The sequence below is a fragment of the Macrobrachium nipponense genome, chromosome 32 (assembly GCF_015104395.2).
Source record: "Macrobrachium nipponense isolate FS-2020 chromosome 32, ASM1510439v2, whole genome shotgun sequence".
NCBI lineage: Eukaryota > Metazoa > Arthropoda > Malacostraca > Decapoda > Palaemonidae > Macrobrachium > Macrobrachium nipponense.
In genome coordinates this window covers 62,060,417-62,083,228 of record NC_061094.1, presented here as the reverse complement: position 1 = coordinate 62,083,228, position 22,812 = coordinate 62,060,417, and the positions used below count along the sequence as shown (strand labels likewise).

At 34.9% G+C, this 22,812-nt stretch overlaps 1 protein-coding gene across 1 annotated transcript in view; it reads left to right on the top strand.

Annotated features, from left to right (window-relative positions):
• The window catches only part of LOC135207557 (uncharacterized), a 22,112-nt gene extending 16,084 nt beyond the window's left edge, over window positions 1–6,028 (top strand). Inside the window, exons 7-11 of the mRNA XM_064239387.1 lie at window positions 967–1,193; window positions 2,702–2,859; window positions 3,378–3,518; window positions 4,130–4,263; window positions 5,755–6,028. Coding sequence (XP_064095457.1) covers window positions 967–1,193; window positions 2,702–2,859; window positions 3,378–3,518; window positions 4,130–4,263; window positions 5,755–5,855 — 761 coding nt within the window. The 3' untranslated portion in view covers window positions 5,856–6,028. The remainder of the gene's footprint in view (window positions 1–966; window positions 1,194–2,701; window positions 2,860–3,377; window positions 3,519–4,129; window positions 4,264–5,754) is intronic.
• The last annotated feature ends 16,784 nt before the right edge of the window (window positions 6,029–22,812 follow it).

Below are 22,812 nucleotides of genomic sequence, written 5' to 3'. Positions count from 1 at the left end.
TTATCTTAGCGGTGCGTATAGAAGGCTAATCAAATTGAGTTTGGCGTATAGACTTAAAAATCGTATATTTTACAAACGCCCTTACCTAGTATATATCACCTCACAAATTGGGTATTGCGTAACCATAAAAAATCGCATATTTATTTAACGACCTTTCTATATACCACCTCACATATTTGGGTATATGGCGTAACCATGACAAATCGTATATTTATCAAACGCTCCTACTCTGCACCACCCCACAAATTGCGTCTGGTGTAACCATGAAAACATCGTATATTTAACATAAGCCCTTGTTATATACCACCTCGCAAATAGGGTATTGCGTTTTCCTTAAAAAATCTTATATTTAACAACCACTCGTACTAAATATAACACCCAAATAATCGTATATTTAACTGACGCTCTTACTATATACCACCTCGCAAATTGGGTATTGCGTAACCCAAAAATCGTATATTTAACAACCACTCGTACCATATATAACTACCAAAAATCGTATATTTAACTGACGCCCTTACTATATACCACCTCGCAAATTAGGTATTGCGTTTACCCTAAAAAATCGTATATTTAACAACCACTCGTACCATATATAACACCCAAAAATCATGTTTAACTAACGCCCTTACTATATACCACCTCGGAAATTGGGCATTGCATTACCCAAAAATCTTATATTTAACAACCACTCATACCATAATCGTATATTTAACTAACGTCCTTGCTATATATACCACCTTGGAAATTGGGTATTATGTAACCCTCTAAAAATCGTATATTTAACAACCACTCGTACTATACTCTATTACCCCCAAAAATCGTATATTTAACTAACGACCTTACTATATACCACCTCACAAATTGGGTATTTTGTGACCCTCTAAAAATCGTATATATAACAGTCAATGTTATTATAAATACCATCTCATATTCGCACTTCTTCTTCTACTCGAAAACGCGTAGGATGGCAAACCCACCAGCTCGTCTGGTTCGAGAACGAGGGCAAAGGATTCTCCGAAGGATGGGTCGAGCACGTCTTAATCAACGGGCCGGACGTCCACTTCGACTTCGTCACGCTGACCGCCGAAGGAAGGACCTACGAATGCATCGTGGCTGGAGAGTTCCTCAGCGAGAGGATATCTATCGTGTGGACGGAGAGCGAGACGGGAGACTGGAGCGATCCTTCTCAGGTCAGTAGGACTCTTTAGGACTTCGTTCCTGCTGTAGGATGTCTGCCTTTGCCTTTAATTCCAGTTTTCTCTCTCTTTTTTTATTTATTGATTTATTATTTTTTTTTTTTTAGAAAAGAGGCATGGGAGTTTGTTTATCTGGGGAGAAGAGTTACTGGATCGAGGAATTTAATGGAGTCCTTTGTTAAATAGTCTTTAGTTTTCTCGGGATAGTAAAGAATTATGGAAACGTCCTAAAATGTCAACAGCGAAAAAATACAACTCTGTTCAGTAATCTTATCACTTTCTCCGGCTTTATTATAAGTTACAACCCCTAAATCAAAGAATTACTATAGCAGATTCACATCAACCGTGCATTTGATGCTTAGGCCAGTCCCTTACAACGCACCTGATTGGCTGTTGATAAGCCAGTCACAGGGCTGGAAACTCTCAGTCTCTCTCTAGAGTTCACATAGGCAGGATCTATGTTCCACATCTCCTGAGGGATAAGTTTGAAAGACGCATACTTCAGGAACGGTGGAATATACATTCTACCCATGTGAACTCTCTCGAGAGACTGAGAGTTTCCAGCCCTGTGATTGGCTTATCAACAGCCAATCAGGAACGTCGTAAGGGACGGGCCTAGACATCAAATGCGCGGTTGATGTGAATCTGCTATAGAACGTATTCTTTCCCACCATTTTAAGAAATATTTTCTAAAAATTCATACATATGAATAAAAAAAAATTTTTAAATAGTCTACCTCTCTCAACAGTCATCAGTCTTAATACCACGTTATTTTCGCAACCACCCCCTCCCCCCCTGCCCCAACCAAAGTTTCATGTCAAAATATTCCCTCTTTATTCGAGAAACCAAAAGTGACAACCTCCAAACATGGCTACCTGAGGATATGATATCCAATATCCAATAGGTTATTTATGACATTACATCCTAGATTAAGCTTTGCTATGTTAGAATGTAATAACCGAGCTCCACTGTCACAAATATTAGGTTATGTTAAATTAGTAACTAGGTTTGTTGGTAGCCGAGTTTATATGTGGTTTAGTTGACTGGCGACCGTAAGACTGTACAGAATACAACACATACCCACCAATACCCCCAATGCTTAAGGTCAGAAACACCGAAACACTCAAAATCTACCTATAGTAGATTCACATCAACCGTACATTTGACGTCTAGGCCAGTCCCTTTGACGACGCTCCTGATTGGCTGTTGATAAGCCATTCACAGGGCTGGAAACTCTCAGTCTCTCTCGAGTGTTCACATGGGTAGGATCTATGTTCCACTTCTGAAGTATGCGTCCTTCAAAAAGTGTCCCTCAGGAGATGTGGAACATACATCCTGCCTATGCGAACTCTCTCTCGAAAGACAGAGTTTCCAGCTTTGTGATTAGCTTATCAACAGCCAATCAGGAGCGTCGTCAAAGGGACTGGCCTAGACGTCAAATCCACGGTTGATGTGAATCTACCTACTATCATGATCACTCTACCTTTCCTTCCCAAACACAGGTAGGCTACAGAGTAATCAACGAGAACGCAGGACAGGTGTTCGACGTCCTCGTGGGCGATTTCAACGAAGATGGCGTGCAGGAATTCATAGCTACCGAATACAAGACGGATACAGGGTTCGGTCAAGTCACTGTCTACCAGTTTCCTGAGGACTTCAGGTAAGTCCCTCTGGGATTCTGGTGTTACAGTATCGATGGCCATGGTCATTGCGACGTCAGGTTACGTAAAGCAAATGAATTACGGTCTGGTATATAGTAATATGGAAAGATTGGGTGGTATAATCATTTAGGGTGACTTAAGAAGCAAAATAATAGTTTTCAATCCGATTAACATAATTTTTTCACTATCTAGTAACTGATTATATTTTTGCATCATTTATTAGGATGTGCCAGGCACCTAATTCTAAAAAAATAAAAAAAAAATAATAAAAAAGATAAAAAATAAAAAAATAAATCATTACAAAACGAAAGTTCTAGTGCAAAATCTAATGTAACCACCAATCAGTAAACAAGATTGACTAATTTATTAAATATTCAGTTAATAACTCTGCTATTTATTTTCTACTATTAAGCAACGACTAACATACATCAAGTGTCCCAGTGACTTTGAATTCCCACCTCGAACAATCTCACAAGAGAACAGAACACCAAAAATAGCCTTTGTGCATCTTCGACAGAACGGGTGATTTCCCTAACTTCATCATAGCCGACGGATTCAAACCGCATCAGTCCCTTATGGGGCAAACCATGTCTCCTGGAACGCCAAAAGCTTTCTACCCGACGGCCGCTTACGCCGAAGAGCTCGCCGAGGACGGCAGGTGAGTACAAAAAAAAAAAAAAAAAAAAAAAAAATGAAGAGTTCTTGTCGTCTATAATTATCAGAATTTTCATCATCCTCATTTACTGTAATCAACTCTACGAAAACCTGGGAATGAACAGAGACATCTCTTTAGGAGATGTCTCGTTTTAAGAGCTATTCAGAGATATATATCTTTTTTTAAATATATTCGGAGATGCCTCTTTTTAAGAGATGTATGGAGATATCTCTTTTTATATTCATTTAAAAGGAACCTTGATATGATTAAGAAAAATAAAAGATCATTCTTTTAGATGCCTCGTCTTAAGAGCTATTCAGAGATATATCTCTTTTTAAAAGATATTTGGAGACACCTTTTTTTAAGAGATGTATAGAGATATTTCTTTTTATATTCGTTTAAAGGGAGAATTGATATGATTAAGAAAAGTATAAGAATAAGAAAATAAAAGCAAGAATAATTCCTAAAGAGAAAGCCACTTGATTTTGTTAATTCATTTCTACGTAAATTATCATTTCCTAAACTTCTCACGATCCCACAGTCCTTTTATATATATTGTCTTCTTCGTCTTTCCCTTTAATCTACTTTCTCCCGTGTATTTCTCTTTACCATAGACCCCACAAACCTTACATCCTCCTCTCGGGAGACGATGATGGCAAAATGTATATCCTGGACCCAGCAACGGAGGACCGGGCTAACTGGACTTACACGAAAAACATTTTGACCGACACCCAAAAAATGACAGTCGGTAAGTGATGGATGATATTGCTTCTGGTTCGCTGTTGTTTGCAGGATGAACTTTTAAAAAGGGAATTAAGGAACTCTCTCTCTCTCTCTCTCTCCTCTCTCTCTCTCTCTCTCTCTCTTAGGACTTTAACATCTTGCATTATTGCCTAGACATATTGTTAAACAAATTCTTTTCTCTCTCTCTCTCTCTCTCTCTCTCTCTCTCTCTCTCTCTCTCTCTCTCTCTCTCTCTCTCTCTCTCTCTCTTAGGACTTTGGAACATCTTGCATTATGCCTAGACACATTGCCAAATTGTCTAAATCTCTCTCTCAAACTCTTCTCTCTCTCTCTCTCGTCGTTTCACTTCTACCGCATCTCAAATCCTTCTTCTCTCTCTCTCTCTCTCTACTTATGAATCTTCTATATTAGCCCTATTGCACCATTGCCAAGATTTTTTGTCAATTAAATCTCTCTCTCTCTCTCTCTCTCTCTCTCTCTCTCTCTCTCTCTCTCTCTCTCTCTCTCTCTCTTTGGACTTTAATATCTTGCATTATTGCCTAGACATATTGTTAAACAAAGTCTTCTCTCTCTCTCTCTCTCTCTCTCTCTCTCTCTTTCTCTCTCTCTCTCTCTCTCTCTTAGAACCATAATATATTGCACCATTGCCAAGATTTTTTGTCAATTAAATCTCTCTCTCTCTCTCTCTCTCTCTCCTCTACCCTCTCCGCTCTCTCTCTCTCTCTCTCTCTCACTCACTCTTAGGAATTTAATATTTTGCACTATTGCCTAGACATATTGTTTAACAAATTCTTCTCTCTCTCTCTCTCTCTCTCTCTCTCTCTCTCTCTCTCTCTCTCTCTCTCTCTCTCTCTCAATTTAAAGTTTTATCTTTAATTACAGCAGGATATTTCTAAACGATATATTACTAAATGTTAGCTAAATAAAATCTGATCTTTACGAATGTCCACTTAAATAATGATTATCCACTGTCGATCTCTTAGTAAATATACAACACTTTTAAAACTAGAATTCTAACAAAAGATCTGCAATTCACTTACCGTCTAAATTCGCAGACAATTTCCTGACTTTTCTTTCCTGGATACTCCTTGCTGTCATATTCCTGTAAAGATAAAAAATATTTGATTTTAGAAAACCTGGCTTAGTTATTCTAAATCATTTGTTATTCAAAAATAAAAAGTGTTCTGTCCTTACGAATGATATATATGTTTTATATTTTATCTTTACGAATAATACACATATACAATACCATATCTGAACACATCTAATGTATCATTCTCTCTCTCTCTCTCTCTCTCTCTCTCTCTCTCTCTCTCTCTCTCTCTCTCTCTCTTTTATCCTTACTAATTAATATATCGTCTCTCTCTCTCTCTCTCTCTCTTTCTCTCTCTCTCTCTCTCTCTCTCTCTTATCCTTACAAACAATATACATTTACTGCACCATATCTGAAAACAATTAATGTATCATCTCTCTCTCTCTCTCTCTCTCTTTCCAGGAAAAATGGCTCACGGAGACATCGATGGAGACGGTTACGAGGAGGTCATAGTAGCCGGGTACACTGTAGGCGAAATATACGTCTACACCTATGCCCCTTAATTGGTCTCTCGTCCTTCCCTATTCCAATTATCAATTCACAATCCTTTTAAAACATTCCGGTGATAATTACTTACCATTATTTTTTATTTGTGTCTTAGTTTCATTTCCCCATTCATGTTATTAATTTACTGTTACTTCATAATTTGACTGATGGAAGTAAAGGCGGTTTAGAAGATGGCTTTTCTCTAACCTTCGTGTTCCTGATTGTGAAATATTATATACTATACCTTATTATTGTGTTGGGTAATACGAGATCTTACGAACGTTTAACGATGAAAATTACAAGCAGGGTTTAAGACCAACATATATATTCATTCATCCGTTCCTTGACAATGTCTTAGTAAAGCGCTTGGATTTCTGGCCTGTCCATTTTCCTGTGGTATTTCGCTTATATATATATATTATATAGATAGCATATATTATATATTATAGTATACGATAGATAATAATTATATATATAATAATATATACATAAACATATTAATATTATATATATATATATATAGTATATGTATAAGATATATATAATATATTATTATATACATATCATTATAATATAATATATATTATATATTATATATATATATAGTTTATTGCGTATATAATATATGTGTGTGTTTATATATACAGAAATAAATTAGACCTTATATATTATTATATAGATATATATGATAATTTAAGTATATATATATATTATATAGTTATATATATATTATACATATACATATTATAATAATATAATATAATATATATATATATATTATTTATGTGGTATCGATATATATTTGTGTTGTTTATATATACATTAAATATAGACCTATGTATAGTTAAAAAAAATTAGATATATATATATTATATAACATATATAGATAAAATATAAACCTATGTATATTGTTTTATATATATATTTAATATATACAATATATATATAGATAGTATATAATATATATGTGGGTTGTGTGTGACGTGTGGTGTGTGCGTGTGTGTGTATGTATGTATGTATGTATGCATGTATAACCTTCTGCCTGACCAGCACTACGCAAAACGAATGCCTATTATAGTACGATAATGACTTCCAACATAGGAAATTGGAATTCCTAAATATAACAAGGGGACGACGTGCACCAAAATAACGGTAACATTATCAGAATTATCAAGTTGAATAAATTGACAGTCTTTAATTTAAAGAAATAAGCTCAAAACTTCGATGTTTCCGGCATACGAAAGACTTATAATTAAATATGTGTCAGTTTTTCGTGCTTTTTTAATGAACTTTATTAAGATCTTATTTTGGAGGCTGATGAAACGAATTCAAGAGAAAACGAATGTAATGTCAAAGCAGTATTTTTAGAATCAAAACTTCTAAATGATTTTCCAGAAAAAATTATTTTTCTATATTTGTCCTTTACTTTTATATGATAAAAGAAATACAGAGAGTATTATTTTACAAATTTTTCATATCTAAAAGAAAATGGTGCCTGGTAAAACGTTTCAATAGCTAGTATGGTATCAGTAAAAGTAAAAGGTGACAGCAATTGTTTTTGTAAGAGTCTACCATATAATAGTGAAGCTCATTTTCTTAAAAAGTCTCATTGTACCGTTTTTTATCATATAGTTTAGGTATGACTATTAGGTTTAATATAAAACGAGCGCAACCTTCTTAAAATCCCGAGGTATTATTTAAACATCATATATTTGTGCTATGAAAATCTTGATTCCGTTTAATATATATTATTGAGCATCAAAATTTATTAATTTTCCGTTTCGTAAACTCTTATTTGTCCATATCCCACGTACGAAGAGGAAATTATTTACGTTGCAAATGACATTGACAGTAAACATTAATATTTCAGACACCTTCAGCTTATTTACAAGACCAACAAAAATATCAACAAATTAACAAGTTAAATCAGGAACATACTAAGAATAATTTAGTTGGTCAAAGAGTCTGCCTGTCAGTTAACTTCGAGGTGTAGGCTACAAGTTTGAATGCCGAGGCTGACTGACAGTAAAATTTACTTTTCATAACGTTTTCCGAGACCACTTTTACGCTGCACGAAGCTTCCATTGAGGTTCCTTAACTATGCCAAGCCTGTAATACAGAAATAACATGCTGTTAAATGATGGTTCGGTCGCATGCGTTCACTAGTTGAAAAGGTTGAACAAATTCGATAGCACTGATACAAAGATTTATACCTTAATTAAAATACATTTCAATTCCTGCGTTAGAACCTGATCATGAAAAGTTTATTAACTTTATTATTTCGTTGTCAATTCATACCGATTTTAAGAGGCTTCGAAATTATAAAAAGAACGTTTGAATTCAAAATTAGGATATCCTAATGTTCTCAAGTTTATGCATCATGCATCATTGCTCAGGCTAACTGCTCATGCCCAGTCAAACTGGACATCAAGACTTAAAAATCATAAGAAGATTCTTCATGTTTTCTACACTGTTTATCACTGAATTTAAGGTAAACAGCTCGGCAAGCGCTAATAAATAAATGAACAAATAAATTAATTAAGTTGGGACTAGAGATCAGCCAAATTCAGTGCTTACAAGACGCAGTTTTTCAGTCTCTCTCTCTCTCTCTCTCTTTCTCTCTCTCTGTCTCTCTCTCTCTCTCTCTACATAGGTATTACCGTTCGGCCCCGGGCAGGAAAAGGGCATGAGGTTACTACCCCAACTGGCATCTGCCCTTACAGAAATTATTTATGAAATTTTCACAAAACGAGAAATAAAACATGTTTTCTTATAATTTACCCGGATGTTTTTCTACCAATCACTACAGATGAAATTTCAGGTCAAGTTATAAATAACCAACTACCGAGTGTGCCTGGCATTAAAAATGCCCTATGACGTAATTGGCAAGGTGGGCCAATTTGCCCCTGTTGCCATTTAGGCCAGGGGCTGGCATCTGTCCAAAGACGCATTTGCGCACAACGTCTGCACTCCATTGCTGGAGTTGTTGCTTTCACCCCCTTGCCAAAGAATGCTTTTAGAAAGCACGCTTTAGACTATTCTCCTTCTTCTTCTTCTTCTTCTTAATTCTTTTTTCTTTCAGCGCTCTCATAGTCCGTTGGTGCTCAGGGACCAAAGAGTATGCCGCTTTAGTACGAAGGAAAACAGCTTTAGTACTAGGAAAAGCCCATTTTGGTACTAGGAGAAAGCTGCTTTAGTACCAGGGAATTAAACCGGTTGAGTAATAAGGGGAAAAAAGTTGCTTTAGTACAATGAAAAAACTGCTTTACCACAAAGAAAACAGTGCTTTAGTACTAGGAAACAACCCACTTTAGTACTAGAAAAAAATGTTTTAGTACTAGGAAGAAACTGCTGTAGTAGTATTAAGACAAAACTGTTTTAGTATTTGGAAAAAATGGCCTTAGTACTAGGAAAAAACATCTTTAGTAATTGGAAAAAAACTGCTTTAGCTATATATATGTGTATGTGTGTGATTGTGCGTGTACACACATATTTATACAAAATAGTTTTAAACCAAAAAAGAAATAACTTTCTAGAATAACTTTTAAATTCAACCGCTCTTTTCCTTCGTGCGAGGGCATTAAAAAGCGTCACTGAATCGAGTTAAAGACTTGACATTCTGATGATGAAGTTCTCCAAGGTTAACCACCGTCCACAATATTAAAAAAGAAAAAAAATAAATGATAAATGCATGAGAAACTAGTAAAATCATCTCGCCAGTTGTGAATGAATTCGCCAGCGGAGAGACGTGAGTCGAAATGGCGTTTCATTGTATCGTGAAACAGGAATTTCAGACTTATGATCTTTTAGCACAAGAACAATTATTGTTTGTTGCCTCAATTCACTACTTACTAGTAAATTTCAGGCGTATGTTCCCAACACATAAGATCTATAATTGTTTGCTGTAGGCATCTCACAACGTGCAACCTAGTTTTAGGCTTATGATTTACGGTCATAAGAACTACTATTGCTCGCTGCAGGAATCCATCTATTGATAAATTTTAGATCAATGTTCGTAAGTCACTGGGGCTATTATTTTATTGCTTGCTGAAACAAATTTTAGACTAATGTTATTACTTACAAGGGCTATTATTGCTTGCTGAACGAATCTAACTACGTACAAACCAATACCAGATAATCGTTTCTTAAGCATAAGAGCTACTATGGCTTGCGAGCAAATGTCAGACCGATGATCCTAAGGCATAAGAGTTGCCAAGGTTTGCCAACAATTTAAGCCTAATGAAACTAATGCATAAGGCCTATTATTGTTTACAGCTGGTATCCACTTACAATTCTACTTCCAATGCCATAAGTAGGCAAATGTGACAAAGGATATCAACCACAATATTTACTTCCTATACTGATTTCAAGTTAGGAAAACCTTGCTTTGAACCACGCACTATTATATATATATATATATATATATATATATATATATATATATATACATTTAACATATTACATATACATATATTAACGTATATACATAATATATATATACATGACTGATAAAAGTGCTCTGTTACAACAGAATTCCATCTAATAAAAGGAGCCCATAAAAACGCAAAAACTATAGACAGAAAGTACTATATTTCAGAGACTGCTGTCTTGAAATATAGTACTTTCTTTCTATATTTTGGCGGTTTTTATGGGCTCCTTTTATTAGATATAAATATATATATATATATATATATAGATATATATATATATATATATATTATATATATAATATAATGATTGTCAATTCTACTTATATTTAGAGTTTGAAGTTAATATTTGATTTGATTTTCCATCTCTCCCACGATCATGAATCGTGGGAGAGAAGAAGAGAGAGAGAGAGAGAGAGAGAGAAGTAACATTCCAACTTCACAAGCTGACTCATTCTTTCAGAAAAATATAATCTTATTCGTCTGCAAAATTTGATAAATACGACAAAAGAGAATGTTGGAAAAGTAGACTAGCAAACTCATTATCGAAGCAAGTCCAAATTTACTCATTTATTTCAAGATTCGGGTAAGATAAAACCTTTAGTATGAGTAAAAGCGAAATATCATCTGAATAATAACAATAGCGTTTTGCTGAAACTAACTTCTTCAAAATCTATCGATTAGATATCTAAACGCATTCTTGTTTTTTTTATCCATAACTCTCACTTGCTTAACGAAAAAACTTCAAGTTTTCTTTACTGTAATAGTAGACAACACATACACACTAATGGCCATGATGTCATCACCTATCGCCAAGGGTGACCGAAAATATCTGGAAAACCCCTAGACGAAATAAAAAGGAATAAATTCATCCTGACCTCAAGAGGTAATGATACTACTACCTTCATCCTACAAACCAGGTGGCTCGCTGCAGGCGCCTGGAAAAGTTGCGCAATTAAAAAAAAAAAAAATCTATAACTGAATTGTTTTCGTAGACATTTTTCTGAGCTGTGGATCGTCAAATTCGCCCCATAAGGCTGATGTCATCTGCACTGCTTTGAATCTCGTAAAGAAAAGTGTCACTGCATTTCCATAGTCTTTTGTAGTTTTATTCATCACTTAAGACATCTTGTCTTAGATCTGGAAGAAGCGAAATCCAGTCCTCAAGAATAGCTGCCTGGAAGACTGGAAGGTTGGATAGTAATTCTCTATTTAACAAGTATAAAGTTAATCACCTATTCTTGATCTAGTTATATTGCAATTATTGTACAAAGAATTTTCCAAACAGCTCTTTGAAGAACTATATTGAACATGCTTAAGAATAATGAAGCACAAGCATTTATTTATATATATATATATATATATATATGTGTGTGTGTGTGTGTGTGTGTGTGTGTGTTTGTGTGTGTGTGTGTGTGTGTGTGAATGTATGTACTGCATTTCGTATTCCAAATTACATCCCTCTTAATCAAGACACATTGATTTATCAACTGTTAAACACATATCCTTTATTTTGTCTGATACTGAACGCAAGATAACTTAAAAGATAAATTCCCACTTCAAAATCTAAAGACATTCCTAATGTCATTTTCAAAGACAACAACACATCATAAATGTTCCCACTGAAAATGGTTAAAAAATCCTCTATATTAATAAAGTAAATTATCTCCTAAATGTATTTGATTTCATCTCCATCATACGCACGAAGCCAAGGAGAAAGAATGTGTGAGAGAGAGAGAGAGAGAGAGAGAGAGAGAGAGAGAGAGAGAGAGAGAGAGAGATTGACTGAGTATGGCTTCGTAAGTCTGCGACCGAACTTATTAGGGTGGATCACATGATAGGGAATTGATTTCCGACAAGACTTCCTATATACAACGTTAATGTTATATATACATGATATATTAATATAGCTAGTATATATATATATTATATATATAATATTATTATTGATAATAATATTATATATTATATATATTAACGATTATTATATATATATATTATATATAATATATATATATATATAACAATAGTTTCAACTGTGGTAGATGTCTTTGCAAAGGTGACATTCATAGTAGATTTAGGAAAAAAAAAAAAGGCAAAACAGTTGTGAAATTGACCTGAAAAACAGGACGCCAAACTCACACAAGACGATTGGCGTGTCAACAGTAAGAAGTTTTGTTGACTCGACAATAAACCTCCAAAACACCAAACAGAAGCGCTGACAAATCGAAGAAGGAAAGGAAAAATACTAAGCAAATCGATAAACGCTTTTGCAAAAGAGATCTGGATAATATATGTGTCCCCGACGTGTATATATGCATATATATATGTATGAATTTCTACGATTTATAAGGGGAAGTAAAGGTTTATTATATACATGCCGACTGATAGAAAGAGAAGCTATTTTGTTAATAATAATAATAATAATAATAATAATAATAATGATAATGAATAATAATAATAATAATAATAATAATAATAATAATAATAATAATAATAATAATAATAATAATAATAATAATAATAATAATATTGGCCCTCAAGGCCATAATCAATTATTGAAAGCAATGATGAGAAAGCCAGTTTCTTCAACATTAATATTTAGCTAAATTAATAATAATAATAATAATAATAATAATAATAATAATAATAATAATAATCAAAGAGCTGTAAACAGCGTTGTAAATAATTCAATAAAACAACATCCACTCCCAACATAATGCTTTTAAAAAAACATGCAAACACCAACATGGCGCGCAAGCCAACGTCGTTCCCAGCCATGAAAGAAAAAAAAAACGCCAAACAAAGTCGATACAGCATCTATTATTATCAAGTGTTGTTGCTACGGAGAAACCATTTGGTTTGTCGTGTGTTGTTCGCCCTGTTGGTTACCAGCGTTACATAAACACTGTAACTGGGACCGGAGTCCGCTTTGAGATGAGAAAGAGTAAAACGTGTGGTAACAGCTATTCTCTGGGGGCTGGTTTTTCGTCTCCTTTGAGTTTTATTTTTTTTTTATCAGATGAGTTTATATTTCTCCTCTGATATTCTTTAACCGAGTTTTTTCCTTTGACTTTTTTTTTTGGCTCAACTGAGGTTTACTGTATCGCCTCTCTCTCTCTCTCTCTCTCCTCTCTCTCTCTCTCTCTCTCTCTCTCTCTCAACGGAGTTTTTTTTTCTCAACTGAGTTTTTACTTTTTGTCTCAACTGAGTTTTTTGTTTTTTTGTCTCAATTGAGTTTTTTGTTTTTTGTCTCAATTGAGTTTTTTGTTTTTTGTCTCAACTGAGTTTTTTGTTTTTTGTCTCAATTGAGTTTTTTGTTTTTTGTCTCAATTGAATTTTTTTTTGTCTCAACTGAGTTTTTACTTTTGTCTCATTTCAGGTTTTTTTTTTTTTAGATGATTTTTTTCCTAGCGTCAATTGAGTTTTTTTGTCGCACCTGAGGCTTTTTTTTACTTGAGTGTATATCCTCACCAGAGTTTGTTTTGTCTCACCTGAATTGGATTTTAAACTGTGGTTTTTGTCTCAAATTTTTTTTTTTTTTTTTTTTTTTTTTTTTTTTTTTTTTTTTTTTTTTTTGCTTCACCTGAGTTGTTAGTGAAAAAGAAGTTACTCTGGTAAGCTAAGGAGACTAGAAGATTACTTATCTACTTACATTCCCTCCAACACTTGCAAGGCATCTCACCAAGCTCAACTTCACTGGACAGTTATGAGAAGAAGAAAAAAGTGGTTTCGTCGTCATAAACTGACATAAATAATGAATTTACTAATTACTGAAAATAATAGTAGATCCACCAATATAATGACCAATTCATTTGATAGATAATTACAGTCACTGGAGAGTTCATTTGATAATAGATAAGATTCATATTAAATTTAGGATTTAATTAGCAGGTAAAAGAATAATATTCGTAAACTCTTTAATTAACTCATTAAAACTATATTTACTCTTTCTAGACAGAATTAATGACGTCATAGCGAAAACTGAAGACGTCATAAGGACGTAAGAGCCTGCTACGAGGAGGGTGTCTCTGATGTGATAATGAGTTTCTATAACGACAGGATATCCCGTTGCGATATTCTGTACCTGATTACGAAATTACCATTGACTAAGGGGGCCCACTTTTGGCGCTAATTATAACCAGGTCAGTTGCCACGCAGGTTTTTTCGTGCAAGCGAGACGAATGGTAGAGAATAACATTACAACCATTTTCTTTATTAGTGGTATATATATATATATATATATATATATATATATATATATATATATATATATATATATATATATAGTGTGTGTGTGTGTGTGTCGTGTGCGTGTGGGAGCAGTCGTCAAAGCAATGACTTTCCTGATCGGCCGTAGATGGGATTTCGTCTGCAGAGGTACTATACCACTAAACTCACATTTATAGCTAGGCAGATAAATTATAAGATACCTACAGAGATATACCAGTGTATAATATAATAGCTTACGGAGATATAATTTCTCATTAGGATGGTATCAAATATTTTCTCATTATGCTGGTCTAAAGCCACCAAAAGTCGCTCAAACAGATAAGGCAGATCTATAGATACTACTATAGACTTTTGAGCTGACCCGCCCGATAAGGTAACAGTTCCAAAAGGCCGCTGATAGTGAAGTGATCGGCCGCTGATAGTGAAGTGATCAGCCGCTGGTCGAAGTCACATATTGATTACGTATCTCTGGGCATAGATAACAATCAACCTCACGGTCCGGTTTTTAATATTTTTGCATATACACATATACAATATATATACAAATATATATATGTATATATATATATATGTATATATATACATATGTATATATATATATATATATATATATATATATATATATATATATAGTCCCCATAATACACACGTAATATTCATGTACATAAGTATGCACGCATACTGTGAGAATGCCTCTGTAATCTTCCCTTCGACTGAATGGTACACAGACTATGCATGTTGATGTATAACGGAATTTTTATTTTCATTCAAAAAAAAAAAAAATGATGCCACCATCTCGGGTCCTCTTGACCCAATTTCGGTTCCTGAGACCCGGGTGATTAGTAGAGAGTGTCCGTGGGACGTGACCGCGCTTTAAGAAAAGGCTACCAACGAAAACTTCAGACGAACTAAACAAATTTTCTTTATATCAGTTAGTTTTTTTCATTTATTATTTCTTCTCGGAATAAATTTTCTTTTTATATCAGCTAGGTTTGTTTTATATTTCACTTATTCATGGAATATTACAAAAATGAATTAGGACTTAATTAGGATCATGTTCGTGAGGATGACTGTAATTTATAAATATCCGAGTTATTCATAATATATTTTTGAATTAAAGATGCAAGGTTTAGATGTTTTGTTCTGTTTACTTATAGAAGTAAATGTGTGAAATATATTAGTATAATATATAATATATATATATATATATAATATATATATAGGGATCATATGAGTGTCTGTGTGTGCTTGCGTGTATCTCAAACCCAACTGGATACAAACTGATAATAAATGCCTTTAACTAACCACTCTTTATTGCATTCTTCACGCGTGTGTGTGCGTGTGTGTATGAGAGAGAGAGAGAGAGAGAGAGAGAGAGAGAGAGAGAGAGAGAGCTTTAACTCTGCTGATCATCGAGAACATTCCGTCGATAATTCTGGGCTGCGAAAGGCAATTGTCTCTTGAGGAATAAAAAAAAAAAAAAATCCTTTACATAAGCGATTTCATTCTTGTTCAGTTCTCTCGACATTCTTAAGAATCACTGTACCTCATTCTTTAAGAACAGGTGAGACGTAATGTCAGCATTCTCTCGCGTTCTTTCGTTTTCCAGCATCAGTCTTTCATTTCTTGAAGCGGAATTAAAAAAAAAAAGAAAAAAAACTCAACTCAAGGCTTTGGAATTGTATGAGCTTTTTTTTTTTAGACGAAAGATGTTTTGAGACTTGTTTTATTCAAATGTGTTAAATTTGGTGTCCTTCGATAGGACAGTTTTATATTTTTATCTATTTTTTTTAGATTCATGTAATTCTGTGTGTGTGTATATATATTTTTTAAGGTTCTAAGTATAATATAGTCATAAAAAATTTATATATATAACATAGTCATAATATATATATATATATATATATATATATATAAATATATATATATAATATATATATATATATATATATATATATATATATAATATATATATATATATATATATAATATGAGAGAGAGACAGACAGAATTGCAGAACCTCCGACCAAGGTCCGAAGGTTTCTAATCTTGTGACTTGTCATTTTCTAAACCTTTAAAGTCCACATGTTTGAGTTAGTTACAATTATCAGACCTTTGGTATTTTCCTGAAGGTAAGGTAAGCAGGTGCCCCGGATGACAAAAGAAAAAACAAAAAAAAAATAAAAACCCGCATATTATCTCTCTCTCTCTCTCTCTCTCGCTCTCTCTCTCTCTCTCTATCGTGTGTGTGTTTGTTTCTACATATATTCATCTTTCGCTCCATCTATCTATGTAACTCTCTCTCTCTCTCTCTCCTCTCTCTCTCTCTCTCTATATATTATATATATATATATATATATATATGTGTATATAAAATATATATATATATATTATATATATATATTATATATATAATATGATATATATATTATATATATTATATAAATTATATATATATATATATATATATAAAAATGCGCTAAACTTTCAAAAGAACACTTGTGACGGCCAGTCTATCTCACCACGTCATTGGTAAGTCCTATCGTAACTTCCACTAATTACAAAGTTATAAACGAATTTTTATTTTATTTTTAAAGCATACACGTCAATCGTTATGCAAATGAATACCTAAATATGTGCTTGTGAACGTTTAAGGCTTTGAGAAGTCTTAGGCAAGTATATATTTACCTGCGAGTTTCGGGGTTTCTCACTGACTTCAAAAGAATGACCAAAAAGAAAGCGAATGTTTTCGTTTTTTTTTTTTACAAAATTTTTTTTGTTTTTTTTTTAATTAAGTTTCTCCAAGCATCTGATGATAGTATACATAGCTTTATTAATGCTGTATCCTTCAATGCATTTTGGTTCTCGAGGAATCTGGTGATATTCGTTCTTTTATTATTGCTTTAGCCTTCGCTGTGTTTTGGTAATTGCTATTTTCATGATGCAATAGTTAAATAAGTAATGCATTTAAGTCCTTCCTGTTATTGGCACAAGTAATCAATGCACAAACATTATTATTATTATTATTATTATCATTATTATTATTATGAGTTTTTTTTTTTTTTTTTTTTTTTTTTTTTTTTTTTTTTTTTCTTATCACAGTCTCCAATTCGACTGGGTGGTATTTATATATGGGGTTCCGGGTTGCTATCCTGCCTCCTTAGGAGTCCATCACTCTTCTTACTATGTGTGCCGTTTCTAGGATCACACTCTTCTGCATGAGTCCTGGAGCTACTTCAGCCTCTAGTTTTTCTAGATTCCTTTTCAGGGATCTTGGGATCGTGCCTAGGTGCTCCTATGATTATGGGTACGATTTCCACTGGCATATCACATATCCTTCTTATTTCTATTTTCAGATCTTGATACTTATCCATTTTTTCCCTCTCTTTTTCTCTTCAACTCTGGTTTCCCATGGTATTGCGACATCAATGAGTGATACTTTCTTCTTGACTTTGTCAATCAACGTCACGTCTGGTCTGTTTGCACGTATCACCCTATCCGTTCTGATACCATAGTCCCAGAGGATCTTTGCCTGATCGTTTTCTATCACTCCTTCAGGTTGGTGCTCGTACCACTTATTACTGCAAGGTAGCTGATGTTTCTTGCACAGGCTCCAGTGGAGGGCTTTTGCCACAGAATCATGCCTCTTTTTGTACTGGTTCTGTGCAAGTGCCGGGCATTCACTTGCTATGTGGTTTATGGTTTCATTTTTCGTATTGCACTTCCTACATATGGGAGAGATGTTATTTCCGTCTATCGTACTTTGAACATATCTGGTTCTTAGGGCCTGATCTTGTGCCGCTGTTATCATTCCTTCAGTTTCCTTCTTTAGCTCTCCCCCTCTGTAGCCATTGCCAATTGTCATCGCTGGCTAGTTCTTTAGTCTGTCTCATGTATTGTCCGTGCATTGGTTTGTTGTGCAGTCCTCTGTTCTTTCTGTCTTTCTCCTGTCTCTGTATATTTCTGGGTCTTCGTCTACTTTATTAGTCCTTCTTCCCATGCACTCTTTAGCCACTCGTCTTCACTGGTTTTCAGATATGCCCCAGTGCTCTGTTTTCGATGTTGACGCAGTCCTCTATACTTAGTAGTCCTCTCCCTCCTTCCTTTCGTGTTATGTATAGTCTGTCCGTATTTGCTCTTGGGTGTAGTGCTTTGTGTATTGTCATTTGTTTCCTGGTTTTCTGATCTATGCTGCGGAGAGTTTCTGCCTTCGTCCATTCCACTATTCCTGCGCTGTATCTGATTACTGGTACTGCCCATGTGTTTATGGCTTTATCATATTTCCTTGCCGTTTTGGAGTTTTGGAGTATCGCCTTGAGTTTCTGCATATATTCGGTCCTGATCGTGTCCTTCATCTCTTGGTGTTTTATATCTCCTCCTTCCATTATTCCCAGGTATTTGTATCCTGTCTCATCTATGTGTTTGATGTTGCTCCCATCTGGTAGCTTTATCCCTTCAGTTCTCGTTACTTTGCCTTTTGTATGTTGACTAAGGCGCATTTTTCTATTCCAAACTCCATCCTGATGTCCCCAGATACAATCCTTACAGTCTGGATTAGGGTATCTATTTCCTTGATGCTCTACCATACAGCTTGATGTCGTCCATGAAACATCAGATGGTTGATTTTGTTGCCTCTTTTCTTGAGTTGGTACCCGGCATCCATCTTCTGTAGTACTTTTGTCATGGGAATCATGGCTACTACGAAGAGTAGTGGGGACAGTGCAGTCGCCCTGGAAGATCCCTCTCCTGATATTAACCTCTGCTAGTCTTATTCCAGAGCTTGTAAGTATTGTATTCCAGTTGCGCATTGTATTTTTGAGGAAGCTGATGGTATTTTCCTCTGCCCCATATATTTTCAGGCATTCTATTAGCCATGGGTGTGGTATCATGTCGAAGGCTTTCTTATAGTCTATCCATGCCATGCTTAGGTTGGTTTTCCTTCTCCTACTGTTCTTCATTACCATTTTGTCTATCAGGGAGCTGGTCTTTTGTGCCCCTACACTTCCTTCTGCAGCCTTTCTGTTGGTGGGGGATGGTGTTTGTCCCTCCTCTAGGTAGTTGTATAGCCTTTCACTGATGATACCTGTTAGTAACTTCCACATTATTGGTAGGCAGGTGATAGGCCTGTAGTTACTGGCTATATTTCCCTTACTCTTGTCTTTTTGTACTAAGGATGGTTCTTCTTCCTGATGGTTCATCCATTTGGGTGCTTGGTGATTTGAGATACAATGCTGGAGTTGTTCTGCTATTCGTGGGTGTAGGCCTTGAAGTTTTTGAGCCAGTATCCATGGACTTCATCGGACTGGGGCTTTCCAGTTTGGCATTTTCTTTAGTTGGTGTCTGACTGTGTCTGTCGTGATCTCTGTGAATCTTTGTTTTATTCTCCCTGTTTCTTCTTCCTTGACTTCCTGGAGCCATGTTGCATGTTTGTTGTGTGATACCGGTTTGCTCCATATGTTTTCCCAGAGTCTCTTACTTGGTTCGGCTTCAGGAATTTCTGGGTGTTTGTCTTCCCTCTTAGTTGGCTGTATAGTCTTTTCTGGTTGTTGGTTCCGAATAGTTTGTTCTGTTGGTATCCCTTATTTCTGTTCATGTACCGTTGGATCTTGTGTGCTTTGGCCTTAAGCCTCTGTTTTACATCTTCTATTGTGTTGTTTAGTCCCCTCTCTTGTACTTTGTATATGGATACTGGCTCAAAAACTTCAAGGCCCTACACCCACGAATAGCAGAACAACTCCAGCATTGTATCTCAAATCACCAAGCACCCAAATGGATGACCACAGGAAGAACATCCTTAGTACAAAAAGACAAGAGTAAGGGAAATATAGCCAGTAACTACAGGCCTATCACCTGCCTGCTTGTATTATTATTATTATTATTATTATATTATTATTATTATTATTATTATTATTATTATTATTATTATTATTATTATGGAGCAAGCCTACAGGGGCCACTGACTTGTAATTCTAGCTTCCAAAGAATACGGTAAACATTAGAAAGAAGTAACAGAATCCAATTGGAAATGCAGAAAGATATCAGTTATTAGAAAAAAAAGGTAAATTAACAATTCAACGAACAAATAGATAAAAAAAAATTATAGAAAATCACTGAAACACCACAATTATTAAGCTCGCAATGACAAAGGACAAGTGTTATAAGTCACCGAAATTCCGCAATATATTACTTCCAATGAAAAAAAAATATAGAACTTGCAGCATCTCATTCCTAATGAGGCAGAGATGAAAGTTCAAAAAAATAATGTCTAGATCAAGGTTCGTTTATTCATCTGCGTATATTATATGCATATATATATACGTGTGTATGTGTGCGTGGTATATTGAGCCTTGTGTTTCAGAACTGACACAAAATAATCCAAGGCAATGCCTGATCTTATTAATGGAAAGTCATGACCATTCTGGAAAAGTGGAAAAAGTAACGAGGATATAAATAATTCAGTTAGATATTAGGTAATATAAGACACACACTCATTAAACAGTTTTTTCCTGTTCGCTAAAAATTCTGCACTCTAATGATGAATTCCAAGGTGAACGCATTAACCTAGATAACAGACCAACTAGTAAAAAATGCGCAAAAGTTTCTTCCTTGGCGCAGTCGCGTTTTCCCCACAGCGTATAATGCTGTAAGAAACTCTCAGCCGACCGGGGTGGCCTGCGTTTGCTACGGTGCCAGACACATGATCATGGCTAAATCTAATGTTAAATAAGATTGAAACTACTGAGGCTAGAGGGCTGCAATTTGGTGCGTTTGATGACTGGAGGGTGGATGATCAACATACCAATTTGCAGCCCTCTGGACTCAGTAGATTTTAAGATCTAAGGGTGGACAGAAAAAGTGCGGACGGACATACGAAGCCATCTCAATAGTTTTCTTTTACAGAAAACTAAAATGGACACCTTGTCTACCTGAGAGTTGTCATACTTAGAATGCTGTGAAAAGTGTGTAGTATACACACGTATGCATTACGCTCGATGCGTAAGGACACTGAACTTTCAGGTTAATTGATGAAAACAGGTAACATGTGCGGAGGGTGTTTTTTGTTGGGGAGGGAGGGGGGGAAAGGGGGAGGGGGAAGGGGGAACGGGGCGGCTGCGGCTGAACTGAAAGAGGCCAGGGACATTCTTAAATAATACATGCTCGTGCAGAGAGAGAGAGAGAGAGAGAGAAGCCTTTGGTTTTGTTAAAACATTCCGGAGAGAGATAGAGGCCACCATCGGTATTGTTAAATAAAACATTCCTGGGAGAGAGAGAGAGAGAAGAGAGAGAGAGAGAGAGAGAGAGAGGAGAGAGAGGCCATCGGTATTGTTAAACAAAACATTCCTGAGAGAGAGAGAGAGAGAGAGAGAGAGAGAGAGAGAGAGAGTGAGAGAGAGGCCATCGGTATTATTAAACAAAACATTCCTGAGAGAGAGAGAGAGAGAGAGAGAGAGAGAGAGAGAGAGAGAGAGAGAGAGAGAGAGAGAGAGGGAAGGCCAGTATTTGAAAAATTTATATTGCAAAAAACATATTTTTTAATTTTTTGTTTAAAACAAACGTATACTCTTCTGATAGGAAGGCAATACGAATTCCAAAAACATTCTAAAATGCCTATCTACAGCAGGCCCGCTTAGCAAACTCCTAAATCATTTCATTGCAATTCAACAAAAAAAATGAAAAAAAAAATATTTCCAATCTTGATGACGCAGTTCATCTCCTTTAACATCATCATCATCATGAACAGAAGTGACGAATCTCATCAACTGCTTTGTGTCGATCGCGAATAAATCCAAGATCTGTTTGGTGCTGACGTTGCAAGATGCAACGATTACTTCGCTCAAATGTTGCAAAGATTAGAGGTATTTTTTTCACAGGAGTCACATTTACGTAGCTGTGTCAGTTTCGCTTTTTGTTTTTCAGTGACATCGTCTTCACATTTTGTTGTGTGTGGGAATGTTCATCTCGGGATGGAAACATTTTCCTTGATGTCTTTACTGTTATCTTTCGAATTGCTTTCAACTCATGGCTATTGACTTGATTACTGATTATATATATATATATATATATATATATATATATATATATATATATATATATATATTATATATATAAAATAGGCAGGAAGCTTGTGTACATAACTTAGAACAGTGTACATAGTTGGACTGGGAGAACCTGTGATGCTGTATAGTGACAGGCAATGCGAATTGAAGGTAATGTGTAATTTGTGATATTTAAATGAAAGAATGATTATCTATGTGTATGTTTTATATATATATATATATATATATATATATATATATATAGGTATTATATATAT